At 46.1% G+C, this 17,500-nt stretch overlaps 3 protein-coding genes across 5 annotated transcripts in view; 2 read left to right on the forward strand and 1 right to left on the reverse strand.

Moving 5' to 3' along the window:
- The window catches only part of smyd1b (SET and MYND domain containing 1b), a 17,941-nt gene extending 9,457 nt beyond the window's left edge, over positions 1-8,484 (reverse strand). For 2 of the 3 annotated variants that reach the window (XR_004164054.2, XM_031571092.2), the window contains exons 1-5: positions 8,167-8,483; positions 4,647-4,823; positions 3,888-4,101; positions 2,874-3,004; positions 628-666 (exon numbers count right to left, since the gene is read on the reverse strand). Coding sequence is in view for 2 of the 3 variants with exons in the window: in XM_031571092.2 (XP_031426952.1) it covers positions 628-666; positions 2,874-3,004; positions 3,888-4,101; positions 4,647-4,823; positions 8,167-8,288 (683 nt within the window). In the remaining variant the exon portion in view is untranslated. Of the gene's footprint in view, positions 1-627; positions 667-2,873; positions 3,005-3,887; positions 4,102-4,646; positions 4,824-8,166 lie in introns of all 3 variants that reach the window. The other variant, XM_031571093.2, reaches the window with a different exon arrangement.
- A 2,373-nt stretch (positions 8,485-10,857) lies between these two features.
- Positions 10,858-12,449, forward strand: sprb (sepiapterin reductase b). Its single transcript, XM_042708132.1, is given in 4 exon segments — positions 10,858-11,221; positions 11,535-11,716; positions 11,718-11,763; positions 12,259-12,449. Coding segments are annotated over 4 exon segments (783 nt in total).
- A 2,673-nt stretch (positions 12,450-15,122) lies between these two features.
- Positions 15,123-17,500, forward strand: part of lzts3b (leucine zipper, putative tumor suppressor family member 3b) — a 15,636-nt gene continuing 13,258 nt past the window's right edge. The window contains exons 1-2 of the mRNA XM_042708133.1: positions 15,123-15,131; positions 15,547-15,590. Coding sequence (XP_042564067.1) covers positions 15,123-15,131; positions 15,547-15,590 — 53 coding nt within the window. The remainder of the gene's footprint in view (positions 15,132-15,546; positions 15,591-17,500) is intronic.

The following is a 17,500-nucleotide window of genomic DNA, read 5'->3' on the forward strand; positions in this document are numbered from 1 at the left end:
CACCCAGAGGCATTAACCAAGTGAGATCCAAACTCCTCCATCACTATACAGAACTCAATTCAGCCGTTATATTAGTTAGTACATCCTGGTTCATCTCTGCCAACCAACCAATAGGCTTAGGACAATGCACAAAACTGACCTGTATTTGTCTCTCTGTTGTGTTATATGTCTTGTGTTTTTATAGTGTAAATATGTATATATATATATATATGTTCAATCAATATTTGTATTGTTTTTGTGTCTGAGAGCTGCTACCTTAATTTCGTTGTACTTGTGCAATGACAAATAAATATATTCTATTCTATTCCATTTGTGATTGGTTGAATCAGGAGTGTCCAATGGGAGTCACCTGGGAAATACCAGTGGAATCAGGAATGGATCTGAAATGGATCAGGAATGGATCTGAAATGGATCAGGAATGGATCTGAAATGGATCAGGAATGGATCTGTGGTGAAATGGTCCTCCTTCTGAGTGAGTAGTGGGTTAATAGTGCTCTGAGCGAGTAGTGGGGTAGTTGATTGTGAAATAGGGATGAAGGTAGGAAGACCAGTGGATGGAGACAAGAAAAGAAGATGGATGATCCATGTGAAGGAAAGGACAGTTTGTGCTAGACTGGACTGACCCACCTCCTGTACGAGTGGTACATTTTGTTCACGGCCGACTGACTGAAAAACAAAACAACAGTTGTTTTTTTTTTCCCTCATAAACATAAACACACCAGTTAGTCTTCCTCGACTACTTCTTTCCCAACACTCCCTCCGCTCCGCTCCACTCCACTCCACCCAACACTCCACCCCACCCAACACTCCACTCCACCTCAACCCAACACTCCACTCCACTCCACTCCACTCCACTCCACTCCACCCAACACTCCACTCCACTCCGCTCCACCTCAACCCAACACTCCACCCAACACTCCACCTCAACTCCACCCAACACTCCACTCCACCTCAACCCCACCCAACACTCCACTCCACTCCACTCCACTCAACACTCCACCCAACACTCCACTCCACCCAACACTCCACTCCACTCCACTCAACACTCCACCCAACACTCCACTCCACCCAACACTCCACTCCACTCCACTCAACACTCCACCCAACACTCCACTCCACCCAACACTCCACTCCACTCCACTCCACTCCACTCCACTCCACTCCACCTAAACCCCACCCAACACTCCACTCCACTCCACTCCACTCCACCTAAACCCCACCCAACACTCCACTCCACTCCACTCCACTCCACTCCACTCCACCCAACACTCCACTCCACTCCACTCCACTCCACTCCACTCCACCTAAACCCCACCCAACACTCCACTCCACCCAACTCCACCTCAACCCAACACTCCACTCCACCTCAACCCAACACTCCCTCCACCTCAACCCAACACTCCACTCCACCTCAACCCCACCCAACACTCCACTCCCGCCACTCCACCCAACACTCCACTCCACCCAACACTCCGCTCCACCTCAACCCAACACTCCACTCCACTCCACTCCACCTAAACCCCACCCAACACTCCACTACACTCCGCTCCACTCCACCCAACACTCCACTCCACTCCACCCAACACTCCACTCCACTCCACTCCACTCCACTCCACTCCACCCAACACTCCACTCCACTCCACTCCACTCCACTCCACTCCACTCCACTCCACCCAACACTCCACTCCACTCCACCCAACACTCCAACCCCACTCCACTCCACCCAACACTCCCTCTGCTCCGCTCCGCCTCAACTCCACCCAACAGCCCTGACTGAGAGACACTGAACACGCTGTATGAGTCCACACTCTCCGCTCAGATAGGATACGGAACATGTTTTAATGCTCTGAAACAGTGAAGACAGGCACTATTCCTTGGTCATAGACCTTTGTTCTTACAGGTTGTGATGAATTGTCTCGATTGATTTGAATATATCTGCTGTGAGAATCTATCTATCTTATCTTACTGCACAGGGTGCTAGAATACAAACTCAAAACTGAGCATTTAGCCCTGGTTGTTTTTATAATCATGTGCGCAGGAGCACAGAAAAGTCTAATTTTCATCACTTAGAAAAGACAAAATTGTAATTTTTTAAATTACATGATAATCCCCTGCTTGCAGACCAACAGCTGAACTAATCAGTGAGGATGGAAATATGAGTGAAACAGATCTTTTTTCATCTGGCCAGCTGTGAAGCAGAGATTACCTCACCAATCCTCAGAAACATCCATAGTGTGGCACTAAAAACTCAAAGCCTTATCAGAGGAGATATAATCTTCTGTGTTGCATAAGAACAGTCATTGTAGTATGCGTGGGGCCTTTGTACGGCCAAACTAACACAGTCTGTTGTCTGTTGATTTTGTCTACGCTTATATTGACCATTACAACATACAATCATTTACATGTAGTCACTTAGCAGATCAGACAATCAGATTACGTTTTCATTTTTTCTATTTGTTTTAGCTCAACTCCAATGACTTTCCTCAGCTGGTGAACCACCACCAGTCTCCACCAACCGTCATCATCAAAACCCCCGCCAGCCCCTCCTAGGTACCCTCCCCACGGTCAGCGCGGGGGCTTTGAGTGTCAGGCCTGGGTGGGGGTCAGCGCGGGGGCTTTGAGTGTCAGGCCTGGGTGGGGGTCAGCGCGGGAGCTTTGAGTGTCAGGCCTGGGTGGGGGTCAGCGCGGGGGCTTTGAGTGTCAGGCCTGGGTGGGGGTCAGCGCGGGGGCTTTGAGTGTCAGGCCTGGGTGGGGGTCAGCGCGGGGCTTTGAGTGTCAGGCCTGGGTGGGGGTCAGCGCGGGGGCTTTGAGTGTGAGGGCCAGGCCTGAGTGTAGCGTGGCAGTGCCAGGCCTGGGTGAAGCGTGGTACTCACTTGCCGTGGTTGAGGACGACGGTGCAGTTGGGCCAGCAGTCGTGGTTGACCAGGCAGAGGTTGGGGAAGATGCCCACCCCTACGGCTGCCAGCCCCCGCTGGTCACTGACCGTGAAACCATTGCAGTTTATCTGGAAGCATATGAGGAATGAGGACAGGAATCAGTGCGATGCTTGACACAGATTTTCTCAGTATTTCTCAGTTGCGCCAACCAATGCGGCTGGCTTCTCTCTCTTTGTGTGTTTTTTTCGTACATGTATGTGTTTCACCAGATATGCGCAGATATTCATTTATAGTTTGTGTTTCCTTTATGATGTGGGAAAGAGAGACAGGAGAGGACAGAGAGGCTGTCTTACCCCTCCTAAGATGTGGGAGATGCTGTCTGTCTTACCATAATGTGGGAGATGCTGTCTGTCTTACCCCCCTATAATGTGGGAGATGCTGTCTGTCTTACCACTCCCATAATGTGGGAGATGCTGTCTTACCACTCCTATGATGTGGGAGATGCTGTCTTACCACTCCTAGGGGGAGATGCTGTCTCACCCCTCCTATAATGTGGGAGATGCTGTCTTACCACTCCTATGATGTGGGAGATGCTGTCTGTCTTACCACTCCTAGGGGGAGATGCTGTCTGTCTTACCCCTCCTATGCTGTCTCACCCCTCCGGAGATGCTGTCTTACCCCCCCATAATGTGGGAGATGCTGTCTGTCTTACCACTCCTAGGGGGAGATGCTGTCTCACCCCTCCTATAATGTGGTAGATGCTGTCTTACCACTCGCTGTCTTACCAATAATGTGGGAGATGCTGTCTTACCATAATGTGGGAGATGCTGTCTGTGGGAGATGCTGTCTTACCACTCCTATAATGTGGGAGATGCTGTCTGTCTGTCTTACCAATAATGTGGGAGATGCTGTCTGTCTTACTCCCATAATGTGGGAGATGCTGTCTCACCACTCCTATAACGTGGGAGATGCTGTCTTACCACTCCGATGACGTGGGAGATGCTGTCTTACCACTCCGATGACGTGGGAGATGCTGTCCACGTTGTGTGGCTTGCTGTTGCGTGGCCAGTAGTCCAGGAAGTTGTGAATATCAATCTTGAGCTGCTGCATGTCATCGTCGGGCAATTCGGAGATGTGGTTCTCCAGGTCATCTATGGAGGTCAGCTGATGGTCAGACACGATGCCCCCTTCCTTGTCCTGGCGCCAGAAGATGCGCGCGGCGAGCCTGACGAACACACACACACAGAATATGACCCTTGACCTTTGACCTTTACTGTGTGTGTGTGTGCTCGACAGCGAATATGAGGCAGGGATCAGATTGCATATTAATCACAGATATATACACATTAATGCAGAATCATATTTAAATCTTTGTAAACTTTGTGCACACTACAATTGATCTGTGTGTGCTCGACAGCGAATATGAGGCAGGGATCAGATTGCATATTAATCAGAGATATTTAGACATTAATGCAGAATCATATTTAAATCTTTGTAAACTTGCACACTGCAATTGATCCTCCTTATTATTCCCAGTACAACTGAAGATGAAATGTTGAAGAAAAAAATGAATAAATGTTGCATGAGCATGTACACATCATAAGAACACATCACAACAACTAAGCAACTATGCCACTGATTCACTGAGAGGTTTATATGTCAACAATACACAACAATCATGTTGTCATTTTTCAGCATTTCAATTTATAAAGACTGACCCCAAACCAAATCTTGTCTTTTGGTGGTCAGTCAGGAGGACCGGTCCCTTACCGTACGTTCTCGTTGGGCACCTTGGCGTAGGCCTTGATGGCGGGACACTCGATCTTGTGCTCCTCCCAGCCTGCTCTCTGGCAGGTGCGGTCGCAATACTGAGCAAACTTGCAGGAGCCGCACCGCTGCAGCTTCTGTTGCCGACGGAAACAGCTGTGACACACATTTGCTGCCATACTGCGACGACAACGTAGAGCAAAACACAATTAGATGCCAAGGGGCAGCATAGCGACAAAAATGATGAAGAGAAAGACACTGAGCTAGACACTTAAATATATTAGATACCGGGATACACTGAGCTAGACACTTAAATATATTAGATAAACAGATATACACAGAGCTACACACTTAAATATATTAGATAAACAGATATACACAGAGCTACACACTTAAATATATTAGATATACAGGTATACACTGCAGCAAATTTAAGTGTCGTTTGTGCACACATAAAAAATCAATTTCACTGTATTTCAGACCACACAGAAATCTAGAACACTGACGTGCACCTTCAGTAAGGGAGTGTGTTCTGTAACTGCAAAAATCTTGTCACATCACCTAGATCAGTGTTTCTCAAAGTGTGGGGTGCGCCTCACTGGTGGGGCTCAGAGACGTGACAGGTGGGGCGCGATAAACGGGAGATTTATATTTTTTCTATGGCAAATGCTTTCCTTTATAGACAATAGCTTTTGATTGACGTCGGCGTATTAATTGCAGCGGGACAATTAAAAAAAACTTTAGTTTAGTTTAGTTTAGTTAGGGCTGTGTACTGTTCTCGGCTTCTCGCTACGTGTTTTACACGTCCAGTGTGTTGAGTCAGTTCAACAGTCAGCCTAACTTGATTTCACGAGCCAGGTAGAGAGCGTCTTGCTCCTTTATTGATGTCAGGTGAAAACTTATGAGTGAAACCATAATACACAGGAAACGGAAAATACTTACAAGGTATTTTAACTAAACACAGAAAGTTACTATTAGATTCATTACACCAAGAATCAGAGCAACAACAGATTACAGCACAGCTGGCTAATAAGTGCCAACGTCTGCCACCAACTGAGTTATGAATGAATGGAGTGCTAACGGTCACATATTAGAACGTAAAGTAGCCTATCTAAATTAATAATAATTACATTTTACGTTTCAACGAACCAACACAGTTCATAGAATTTAAACATAGGTCACCTAAACATATTTATCACAGTGTGAGACAGCGAAAAAACGTAGTCATTGTTTTCCAGGGTACGAGGAAAAGCGTAATTTAATATGTGCGTTGCTAACTGTCACAGTTGTTCCCTATCCCACGAGACGAGTATGATGTCAAAGTAAAAGTCCGTCAACAGAAAGAAATACAATACTGTGTGCGTGCAGGGATGGATTACGGAACGGGCCTACCAGGCCCAAGGGCCCAAGAGCTCAGGGGGGGCCTAAACCAGAGCCTCTGCGTGAAGTCGCTGTTATTAACTTTTTTTGCTGTCAATTGTTTTTAGACTTTGTATTTGTTAATATCAGAGGTGGCTTAAATGTATCTCTTATTTGTGGTTGGAAGCGGTGTATTTTGTTACAGGTCCTGACCCAAGGTTTCATAATCCGTCCATGTGTGCATGTCCATAACAACAATACACTACAACATGAAACATGAAATCACTCCAAGCAATATGCATTTGCTGACCTAAATAAGATGCTATTTGTTATTACTTGAGGTTATTTCAATAATTGACAATTTTAAGCTTGGCCTACCATTTTATGGTTGCGATGAGGGACAGGTGGGGCTTGAAAAGGCCCCCTTGTTCAAAGTGGGGAATGACAGAAAAAGTTTGAGAACCACTGACCTAGATCAATATCTGTGCTCAAAGATATAACCTACAAAATACATTTAAATAAATGTAGAACTAGGTATGTGTTTGTTGCATTTGTCTAAGCCTTATTTTATTTTATTTGATGAAACTATAATGTGTTCTCAAGACTGTTTAAGACACACAGGCCAACACACTCTGACTCTAACACTGACTCTAAATCTGATCCACCCTTTCTGGCATGTCCTCTAGGTCTGTTTGATTTCATCCTTCCATTACTTTCAAAGCCAGGTATGTATTATACGCACATAACGTGTATAATGTCATGATGTATTTATGGCAGGGCAGACAATCACGTACGCGCCAACAAGGCAGGCTGGGTGGTGGTGCTGTGTGTCATTTGTATTTGCCTACATTCATGCCATTGTAAACAGACAATGAGAGACTGATCTGGTAATGACAGGCCAAATGAGCCGATAGACCAGCCTTAGGAAAACAGACACAGGAAATGAACAGTGTGGTGGAAAGAGTTAACCAATTGTGTGCTGGGTTCAGTGACATGACCGTTTTTTAAATACGGGAATCTGTATTTATGCAAGAATTCCTAACAGAGTTGTTGAAAACATACGTTGGAAAACTTTTAATATTGCCATGATGCCATGTCTACTACAATGGTTCCAAAAATGTCCTCCCAGTTTAACTGCTGTGGGAGCTTTGGACAATGTTCCATTTCAGAGTAGGTGGGATGAATTTGAGTTGTAAAACAGGGTAACAAGGTAAAGGACTGTTGTTCACCATGTGATGCTCAGATAGTGATATGTGCTCTATGCCATTTTACCATGGTTTAACAGTGGAACTAGCGTTACCGTGGTCAAACAGTGGAACTATCGTTACCGTGGTTAAACAGTGCAACTAGCGTTACCGTGGTTAAACAGTGGAGCTAGCGTTACCGTGGTTAAACAGTGGAACTAGCGCCCTTCCTGTGGTCATCTAGGTCACGCGTAAGCCTGAACTGATCTGACGTGGCACAGGGCAGCATTATCACCATGTCCTCCCTGCACTTCAAGCAGATCAGCTATCTCTCACTATTAACAAGGGATTACTTTGGTGGAAAGGCCAGGAGAAGGGCCAGTATCTCCAGATAGCAACATCAGTCCCAAACACAATGCAAACATGAACCCTGACATTGCTAAACAACAACAAGTTCCTCATTTCATTTGAGAAGTCTAATTCCTTGTGAAAAATAACTGAATAAAAAATGGTATTTGTTGTATTACTTCTTGATAAATGAAAAACAATAAAAAGACAATTTCAGCTCCACATTCAGACATGATATGAGAGTTCTATTCTGTTCTGTGCTCCACATTCAGACATGATATGAGAGTTCTATTCTGTTCTGTGCTCCACATTCAGACATGACATGAGAGTTCTATCCTGTTCTGTGCTCTACATTAAGACATGATATGAGAGTTCTATCCTGTTCTGTGCTCCACATTCAGACATGATATGAGAGTTCTATTCTGTTCTGTGCTCCACATTCAGACATGACATGAGAGTTCTATCCTGTTCTGTGCTCCACATTCAGACATGATATGAGAGTTCTATCCTGTTCTGTGCTCTACATTAAGACATGACATGAGAGTTCTATTCTGTTCTGTGCTCTCCATTTGATCTCACGCAGCTCATGCCAACGTGCCATGGGTCTCCGGGGAGCCTGGTCGTTCTCATACCTGTCAAACACAACGGCTGCATAGCTGGCCTCTACGAAGAGCACGTCTCCGGCCCATAACTCCCTGGACGCCCGGAGGCCTCGGCCCTTCCCCTCGGATTCGAACACCTCCACGATGTCCATGATCTCTCCAGCGGTCCGATCTCAGATGTGGACGGAAAACCCTGACACAGTGAATGAATGAGAGAATGAATGAATGAATGAACGAGCCTCTTCTTGTGTCTCGACTAGCCAATCCTGTCCTTGCGTTTAAGCCCCCTGATAAAGAGCAACTGTGCATTCCGTTGCCACTACCACACTCTAAAATAGCCCCCTCTCTTCAGCTGTACCACTGCAGGCACTCAGGGGGTGGGTGGGGGGTTTGGGGTGAGGTGGAATAACGGGGAACCTAACTAAGATAACTACTAAGATAACTCCTGGATAACTACTAAGATAACTACTAAGATAACTACCGGGCACGGTGCTAAACAATCACAGAAATGTCTTCGCCTCCCTACTCTTTTACGTGACATTATTTTGCCAAAGCAGGGACATTTTTTTCTTTTTAAAATTTGGAACGAGCCACTTTGGAGCCCTCGGGTTATATCTGTCTATCAGCTGGGCCTGCTCGTCAAATGTGAGGGGCGGGGGCATGTGACAGCTGTGGCCACCTGGCAGCACGGTGGGGACGGCACTCGCGTCTTCTGGCACCTTCTCTCTATCTCCCCCCCTCATCTTTCTCGCTCTCTCTCTCTCTTCACCTCCTTCTCCCTTTCTGGGTCTTTCTTCACTCTGACAGGGGTTTGTTGTTGTTTGATTTTGTCTGGATGGTTTTATTATCTTATATGATTCAGGCCTCTGAAGAAATCTGTTTGACTTTAAACTGTTCTTGGGTTATTTGACACTAAATCCTCTACAAACACCTTGAAGTTAGTAGATCTTCAAGCGTGGAAATGGAAACTGCCATTTAGTAGAAACATCCTAAAGCTGATCAAAACTGACTTTAGGTAGAATTAATGAATTAATTAATTTTGTCTGGATGGTTTTATTATCTTATATGATTCAGGCCTCTGAAGAAATCTGTTTGACTTTAAACTGTTCTTTGGTTATTTGTCACTAAATCCTCTACAATCACCTTGAAGTTAGTAGATCTTCAAGCGTGGAAATGGAAACTGCCATTTTAGTAGAAACATCCTAAAGCTGATCAAAACTGACTTTAGGTAGAATTAATGAATTCATGAATTAATTAATTTTCTCATCAGCACTCTCATCCTCTCTCCAAGGACTGATTATACTTCAGTTTAGAGAACAATGTGATTCAGTGGCCAAAGAGCATCTGACTTTGTCCAATGTAATCCCAAACGGACAGAAAATGTTTCATTAAATATCTGATTACAGTAACACCCCCGCCCAGGCTAACATGTCAAACTAAAGCTTTACTGACATACACTATACTGCAACATGCCAATATTGTACAGTAACAGTATTAAATGTACTGAAAATACAATGAACGTATTTCTATATATGGCATGCGTGCAATCTGGAACAAGATAGGACAATATGCCTTTCCAACACCGCTTTGAAACCCCCTCAAAGAGACAGAAACGGTTCCCAGAGACATCACGAGACACGTGGAGACATCACGAGACACGTGGAGACATCTGGTGATCGGCCGGGTCTGAGGTGTTGATAAGGGGACTATCTCAGACTATCTCAGCCCTTGTGATGATCATATGAAGATTGGTGGAGAGTCTGGTGATGACATTAGGCATGGAGAACTCTGTTACCCATGGCAACATCGTGAAATCAACCAATTCTGCTGTGAGGGTGTTGAAAGTGGAATCCTGAAATCAACCAATTCTGCTGTGAGGGTGTTGAAAGTGGAATCCTGAAATCAACCAATCTGTTGTGAGTGTGTTGAAAGTGGAATCCTGAAATCAACCAATCTGCTGTGAGTGTGTTGAAAGTGGAAAGCGAGAACCTAATGTAAAACCAAATGAACCAAAGGTAAAATAACTTCTGCTTACCATGAATGACCTCTGACCTGTAAGTGTTCAATACTAGAAGAACATCATGACTTTCAGAGTGTTGTTGTTTCTAACCTCTCCGCTCCCCCCTCTCAGCATGACCATCTTACTCAAGATCTTCATTTTGAATGCCCTTCCACCTGATAACGATCCTCTAGTCTTCCCTTGGGCACCCATGACTTCAAAATGGTGGAATCAGTTAATTTGACATAGGTGTGTTTGTATATCTAAATTACTATATAGTAACACCTCCAATCATTTTGTATTCCTAATCAGTACATTTTAAGGAGAATATAATTTTAAATTGAGCTCTCTTCAAGGATCAGCTAAGAGGTCCACCAAGAGGTTCTGGTCTGATATGTCACCAGAATATCCTGACCTGACCTAGAAAAATCAGAGCAGTGTTAAGACCCAGAACCTATATTAGGACCTTATCTCTATCCATGGTCTCAACCGACATGTTTGCAATGCAAAGGCTTTGATTCTGTGTCTAGATAAGCCCCTCAGACTCCAGATATCAGCTGAGTCATTTCCTGATCTTCTCTTTGAGCCACGCTGAGGCCGTTTCACGGCAGATCAGCTCGTCCGTTCCGCTTCTTTGCTCTCCTCAAAGGGGGTCTTGTGCTCTTCATAAAAGGGCTGGATGTCTCTGCACAGCCTGGACACTCAGGCTTCCAACCCCGGCGATGGAGTCCCGCCGCACAATATCCGAACTGTTCGACGGGGCGAGCAGGGACCTCGGGCGGGTCCTGTGCATCATCACCGGAGCCTCGCGGGGCTACGGGCGCACGCTGGCCCTCCAGGTGTCCGCCCTGGTCCAACCCGGCTCCGCTCTGGTCCTGGTGGCGCGTTCCGAGGAGCGTCTCAGGGAGCTGCAGGCGGAGATCCAGGACTCGGGCGCCGGCGCGGGGGCGGCGGGGGTGGCGGGGCTGGCCGTGTGCTGCGTGGGGGCGGACCTGAGTAAGCAGGAGGGGCTGGCCCACACAGTGAGGATGGCGAAGGAAGCGGGACGCCTGGATGTTGATCACTTGCTGCTGATCAACAACGCTGGTGAGTGAATGGGGCGAACGTTGCCAGGAGATTGAGATCGAACCAAGAAGAACCAATCAATTACAATGCTCAAAATTTGAGCGCGTACTGCCAAATAAATGGAGCCTGTCTAGACGGCGAACAGATGTAAAACAACAGAATGAATGTTATGTTCTACTCGTAAGCTATATTCAGATATACCCATTTGTGATCACCGACATTCTGATTGGTGCCTGTAATTTCATTCTTTTTTCCTCAGTAACTGTAACAGATTATAATTACATTGATTTAGTAATTTAATAACGTAACTCAGTTACATGTAACTTACATGTAGTTACTCCCCAACCCTGTCTGTTGGCGTTTCCACGGCGACAGGGCCTGTGGCGGACCGTGGTGAACCTCAGCTCCCTCTGTGCACACACACACACACACACACACACACACACTCAGGCGTTCCCCTCCTGGGTCCTCTACTGCACCGGCAAGGCCGCCCGCAACATGATGTTCCGTGTGCTGGCGGGCGGAGGAGGAGCCTGACGTGAAGGTGCTCAACTACTCCCCCGGTAAGGAACCGTGACGCTGCCCTCAAACTAACCCCAAACCTGGATTAGGAACTCTGATTTGGGGGTGATAGTGGATCAGGGGGTAAAGGCGTCTGATTTGGGGGTGATAGTGGATCAGGGGGTAGAGGCGTCGTCCGGCAGTAAGAGGGTTGCGTGTTCAATCCTCCTCACCAAGTGTCAAAGTGTCCTTGAGCAAGGCACTGAACCCCCATACCACTCCAGATGTGCCGGTTGGCGTCCACCATCAGTGTGTCTAGATGGGTAGACATCTGAGGCATTCATCCGTTAAGTGCTTTGAGTGCTCAGTGAGTACAAAAGCTCTATATATAAATGCAGTCTATTTACCATTTAATGCACTGCATCCACAACATTAGACCAGTATATTTTGCTCTGCAGCTTAAAACTTTACTCATTAGTAAAATAATCTTGACACCTAAACTAAACTCTTCCCAACCACAGCCACCCACCTCAGTGTCGGTCCCCTTTCTCGTCCAGGTCCCCTGGACACAGACATGCAGACGCAGGCGCGCTGCTCCTCGGGGGATCTGGAGCTGAGGGACTCCCTCTGCTCCATGTTTCTACAGGGCCAGCTGCTGAGCTGCGGGGAGTCCAGCGCCAAGCTCATGAGGCTCCTCCTGGAGGACGACTACCCCTCCGGGGCCCAGGTGGATTACTACGAACTGTGAGAGCGGCTTAACACAGATCCACCACTAGAGGGAGCTGTGAGAGCGGCTTAATACAGATCCACCACTAGAGGGAGCTGTGAGAGCGGCTTAATACAGATCCACCACTAGAGGGAGCTGTGAGAGCGGCTTAATACAGATCCACCACTAGAGGGAGCTGTGAGAGCGGCTTAACACAGATCCACCACTAGAGGGAGTATCATCAACGGCGTGTCAGTTGGAGCTAAGAGGAGTCAGGCTTAAGAGGATCTCTGTACAGCAGAGACTGTGGACGTGTCAGATTTGGGTTAGACCGGTTCAGGCTCATCTGGAATCAGATTCAGTCGTTTGCGGCATTGTAGGGAGGATTGGGTGAATAAAAATGAGCTAATTATTCACATTTAAATCTTCCAAGAGAGTGAAATATTCACTGAAGCATTTTATCAGTTGTTAAATGTTCTTTAATGTTCAGGCAGTCACCACCATCTTTACATAGGTTTAACATTATATTTTCTCTGTTTATTCTTTTTCCCTTAAAACACAATTAAATACCTTTAATCATATGTATTTTCCCCTGTCTCTGTCGTAGCAGCTTGGTACATTGTAGAATCTATTGCACTGTATTTTCATAGTGTTAAGACATGTGTCAAATATCATCATCATGAAGATTTCTGCAGAAGGGGTGCACCCAGCCTGGATCTAGAAGCTATCTGATATCTCAGCGAACATCAAAGTGGACCGTCTCTTTATGGAAGCTTATGTAATGCAAATCTACCTTCCCCTACATCTGAAGTTAGGAGGCATTCTGAGTACAGCACACAGCAGGGCTATTATTTGTGATGTAACACACCTTTCTCTCTATCTATCTCTCATTCTCTCTGTCTATCTCTCTATCTCTTTATATCTCTCCCTCTCTCTGCCTATCACTCCTTCTCTCTCTGTCTATCTCTCCTTCTCTCTGTCTATCTCTCCTCTCTCTGTCTATCTCTCCTTCTCTCTCTGTCTATCACTCCTTCTCTCTCTGTCTATCTCTCCTCTCTCTGTCTATCACTCCTTCTCTCTCTGTCTATCACTCCTTCTCTCTGTCTATCTCTCCCTCTCTCTCTGTCTATCTCTCTATCTCTTTATATCTCTCCTTCTCTCTCTGTCTATCTCTCCTCTCTCTGTCTATCTCTCCTTCTCTCTCTCTCTATCTCTCCTTCTCTCTGTCTATCTCTCCTCTCTCTGTCTATCACTCCTTCTCTCTGTCTATCTCTCCCTCTCTCTCTGTTTATCTCTCTATCTCTTTATATCTCTCCTTCTCTCTGTCCATCACTCCTCCTCTCTCTGCCTATCTCTCTATCTCCTCCTCTCTCTATATCTCTCCCTCTCTCCTTCTCTCTCTATATCTCTCCTTCTCTCGCTTACCATGAACATCCTCCTCTTCACTTCTCTTTCTCTCTGTTCTTCTGAGGCACACCACACACACACGCAGACACACATACAGTACACACACTTATGCACACACATGCACTAACATACACACACACACACAAACACCTGTACACAAAGGTACAGGTACACACAGAGATGTACACAGTGTTTTACAGCTGTGCCACAGGAATACATCTCTACTCAGTCACATGACCTCGACTCAGTCACATGACACAAAGCCAAGCCTGGCATTTGATGGAAGGCTGTTTCCATGGCAACTCCACCATGTTGCTGTCACCAGTGAATTTGTGAATGGATGCAAGTCAGGACTGCAGAGTTTGGGAAACTGGGGACTGTCTTTTTTTCTTTTCAGCAACAAACAAATTCTTCACAGAGGACAAAACTAGAGAAAATTAGGATTATTTTTGTAGGATTTTTTTAAATGTTGAATAATTGTGGTTTATTATAAGATGCAAAACTAATAAAGGCTAATGAATACATTTTATACAGAGTTCACATTATTATTGGAGGATTATATAACAATCTATCCAGCACCACCACGCAAACACGTCAGGCCCCCACAGCTAGCCCTGAGCACAGAGCAGGCGACTTTGAACATCTTTCTTCGTGACTCAATACTTGCACACAACACACAACACATTTAACAGACCACTTGATAACACTGGACACATTATGGGGCTGATTGTATTGAGTGCATTTTAAACTGTTGAACTTAAAAGTGTCTATAAAGATATAAAGTGTCACGGTGCTGATCCTGCTACGGCCGTGACTACAGGAGCCTGTCCAGGGTGCAGCTCCTCACTGTCACAGAGTTCATGATGTCACTATCAGCTCCTCTCTGTCACAGAGTGCATGATGTCACTATCAGCTCCTCTCTGTCACAGAGTGCATGATGTCACTATCAGCTCCTCACTGTCACAGAGTTCATGATGTCACTATCAGCTCCTCTCTGTCACAGAGTTCATGATGTCACTATCAGCTCCTCTCTGTCACAGAGTTCATGATGTCACTACCAGCTCCTCTCTGTCACAGAGTGCATGATGTCACTACCAGCTCCTCACTGTCACAGAGTGATGCATGATGTCACTATCAAAGTTAATCGAAAATTCTTGATAGTTGTTGACAGGCGGAGTAGGGGCCCATTTGGACTGCACCCGCCGCCCCCCCCCCCCCCCCATCCCCGGCGGGGGTATACTGAGGTTGTCTGTCTAAATTTAGTTTCTATAGAACTGCTAAAGGTCATATCCATGTGGGATGATCACTATGAATCTGGCAAACATTTTTAGGCAACATTGGAGGCCTATCACAGGTGACACCTCCATTATGACACCTGACTAATGGTGGATTTGAGAAAAAAACCGCATTCCTCTCTCCTGTCAGCATCACTGTCCAGATGAATGACTACAATTGAAAGTCAGACTAAACTGTGGTCGCATTCCTGTGGCGCATGCCCCATGGGAGAGCTGTGGGGGGGGGGGGGGGGCGTTTCTAGCGTGTGGCAGAGAGGCGTGGCGGAGGTGGGTGTGTGTGAACCAGCTGATACACGCATCCGCTGATGCTGCCATCATCCCACTGCCGCCTCGAAGGGTGCGAATAGCCCGTAGAGCGCATCCCCACTACAACCCCAGCGAACACACTGGACCACGGAGTGCAACAGACAGGAAGGAAAACGTGTCAATGAAACAAGGACGAATTTGCGCATCGAAAGCGGTCTTTGTGCGGCTGTGAACAGTAAGTATCTACCGTTATGTGGCAAATGAATGGTGAAGGAGAATGGCACTAGCTTGTACATAGATAGCCGCTGCAGCCTAACGTTACTCGTTCTAGATTCTCCTAATTCGTTTCAACACACCTCTCGTTACGTCGTGGTAGTGTTTGCGTTGTTAGTAAAAAAAACGCTTCCATCCACAACGGCACGGAGACAATGAATCGCGAGTGGAGTGGAGGCTATGTCTGTGTCAGCGGTGTCGTGGTCTGAAGAAAAGCAGAGAGAAGCGAGGAGGAGGGGAAGGAGATGCTCCGTTACTGTTATTCAGCCGACTGGAAGTAAGGCTATGTGGAAGCGATAGAGACAGCTCTGGGGAGCTGGCGGTTGGCGGTTGTAAAGGATGTCTCGAGCCGTTCTCTCTCTCGGATGGAGGCACTGAACACGGCGAAGCGGTGGTGTATCACCCTGTCGTGTTATGTAATGCCAACGAGAGGAGGAAAACGAACACATCTCTGCATTTCATATTAGACCAGACACACAGACTCGTGTAGTCATTGTTACCGTTGGCCTCTCGTGGTAATATAGAACTGCCATCATCTGGATGTGTGCGCGCGGGTGCGTGCGCCTGTATGCGTGTACGAGAGAGAGGGAGATTCAAGGTGGTTGTTACTTGGTTGTAATGGTTTCATAATGTGTATCGTCGTGCTCCTGTTATTACGAGTTTGCGTTCATTCGACTGTTTGTGTTCAGATTTGTAGGTCAGCCAGAAATGTTTTTTGGGAAATCAGAGCACAGCAAAGTGGAACAAGTTAAAGAGGATTCAACAAGATGTGCAGAGAAGCTGAAGGGCTTCCCTAATGAAGGGCAGCCTTATGTTTGAGGTGGTCTGTTAGGCCCCAGAGCTCAGAGGCTGAGGTGGTCTATTAGGCCCCAGAGCTCAGATGATGGCTTCCCCTGGGTTTCAAACGGTTGGGAGTGTAAACCCAGTGTTCTATACGTGGCCATCAGTACAACTAAACCAGTGTGAGAGTGTAGCTGTTCCACTGAGGTAAAGGGTGTGTTTATTAATGAGAGCGTGTAGCTGTTCTGAGGTAAAGGGTGTGTTGATTAGTGTCAGAGTGTATCTGTTCTACTGAGTTAAAGGGTGTGTTTATTAATGTCAGTGTGAGTGTGTAGCTGTTCCACTGAGGTAAAGGGTGTGTTTATTAGTGTGAGTGTAGCTGTTCTGAGGTAAAGGGTGTGTTTATTAATGTGAGAGTGTAGCTGTTCCTGTTCCACTGAGTTAAAGGGTGTGTTTATTAGTGTGAGAGTGTAGCTGTTCCACTGAGGTAAAGGGTGTGTTTATTAATGTGAGAGTGTAGCTGTTCCACTGAGGTAAAGGGTGTTTATTAATGTCAGAGTGTAGCGTAAAGGGTGTGTTTATTAGTGTGTGAGTGTAGCTGTTCTACTGAGGTAAAGGGTGTGTTTATTAATGTGAGAGTGTAGCTGTTCCTGTTCCACTGAGGTAAAGGGTGTGTTTATAGATGAGAGTGTAGCTGTTCGTGTTGATTAATGAGAGAGTGTAGCGGTTCCTGCTCTGAGGTAAAGGGTGTGTTTATTAATGTCAGTGTGTAGCTGTTCCACTGAAGTAAAGGGTGTGTGTTTATTAATGTGAGAGTGTAGCTGTTCTTGTTCTGAGGTAAAGGGTGTGTTTATTAATGTGAGAGTGTAGCTGTTCCACTGAGGTAAAGGGTGTGTTTATTAATGTGAGAGTGTAGCTGTTCCTGTTCCACTGAGGTAAAGGGTGTGTTTATAGATGAGAGTGTAGCTGTTCGTGTTGATTAATGAGAGAGTGTAGCTGTTCCACTGAGGTAAAGGGTGTGTTGAGTGAGAGTGTGTAGCTGTTCCACTGAGGTAAAGGGTGTGTGTTTATTAATGTGAGAGTGTAGCTGTT

The sequence above is a fragment of the Clupea harengus genome, chromosome 7 (assembly GCF_900700415.2).
Source record: "Clupea harengus chromosome 7, Ch_v2.0.2, whole genome shotgun sequence".
In the NCBI taxonomy this organism is placed as follows: domain Eukaryota; kingdom Metazoa; phylum Chordata; class Actinopteri; order Clupeiformes; family Clupeidae; genus Clupea; species Clupea harengus.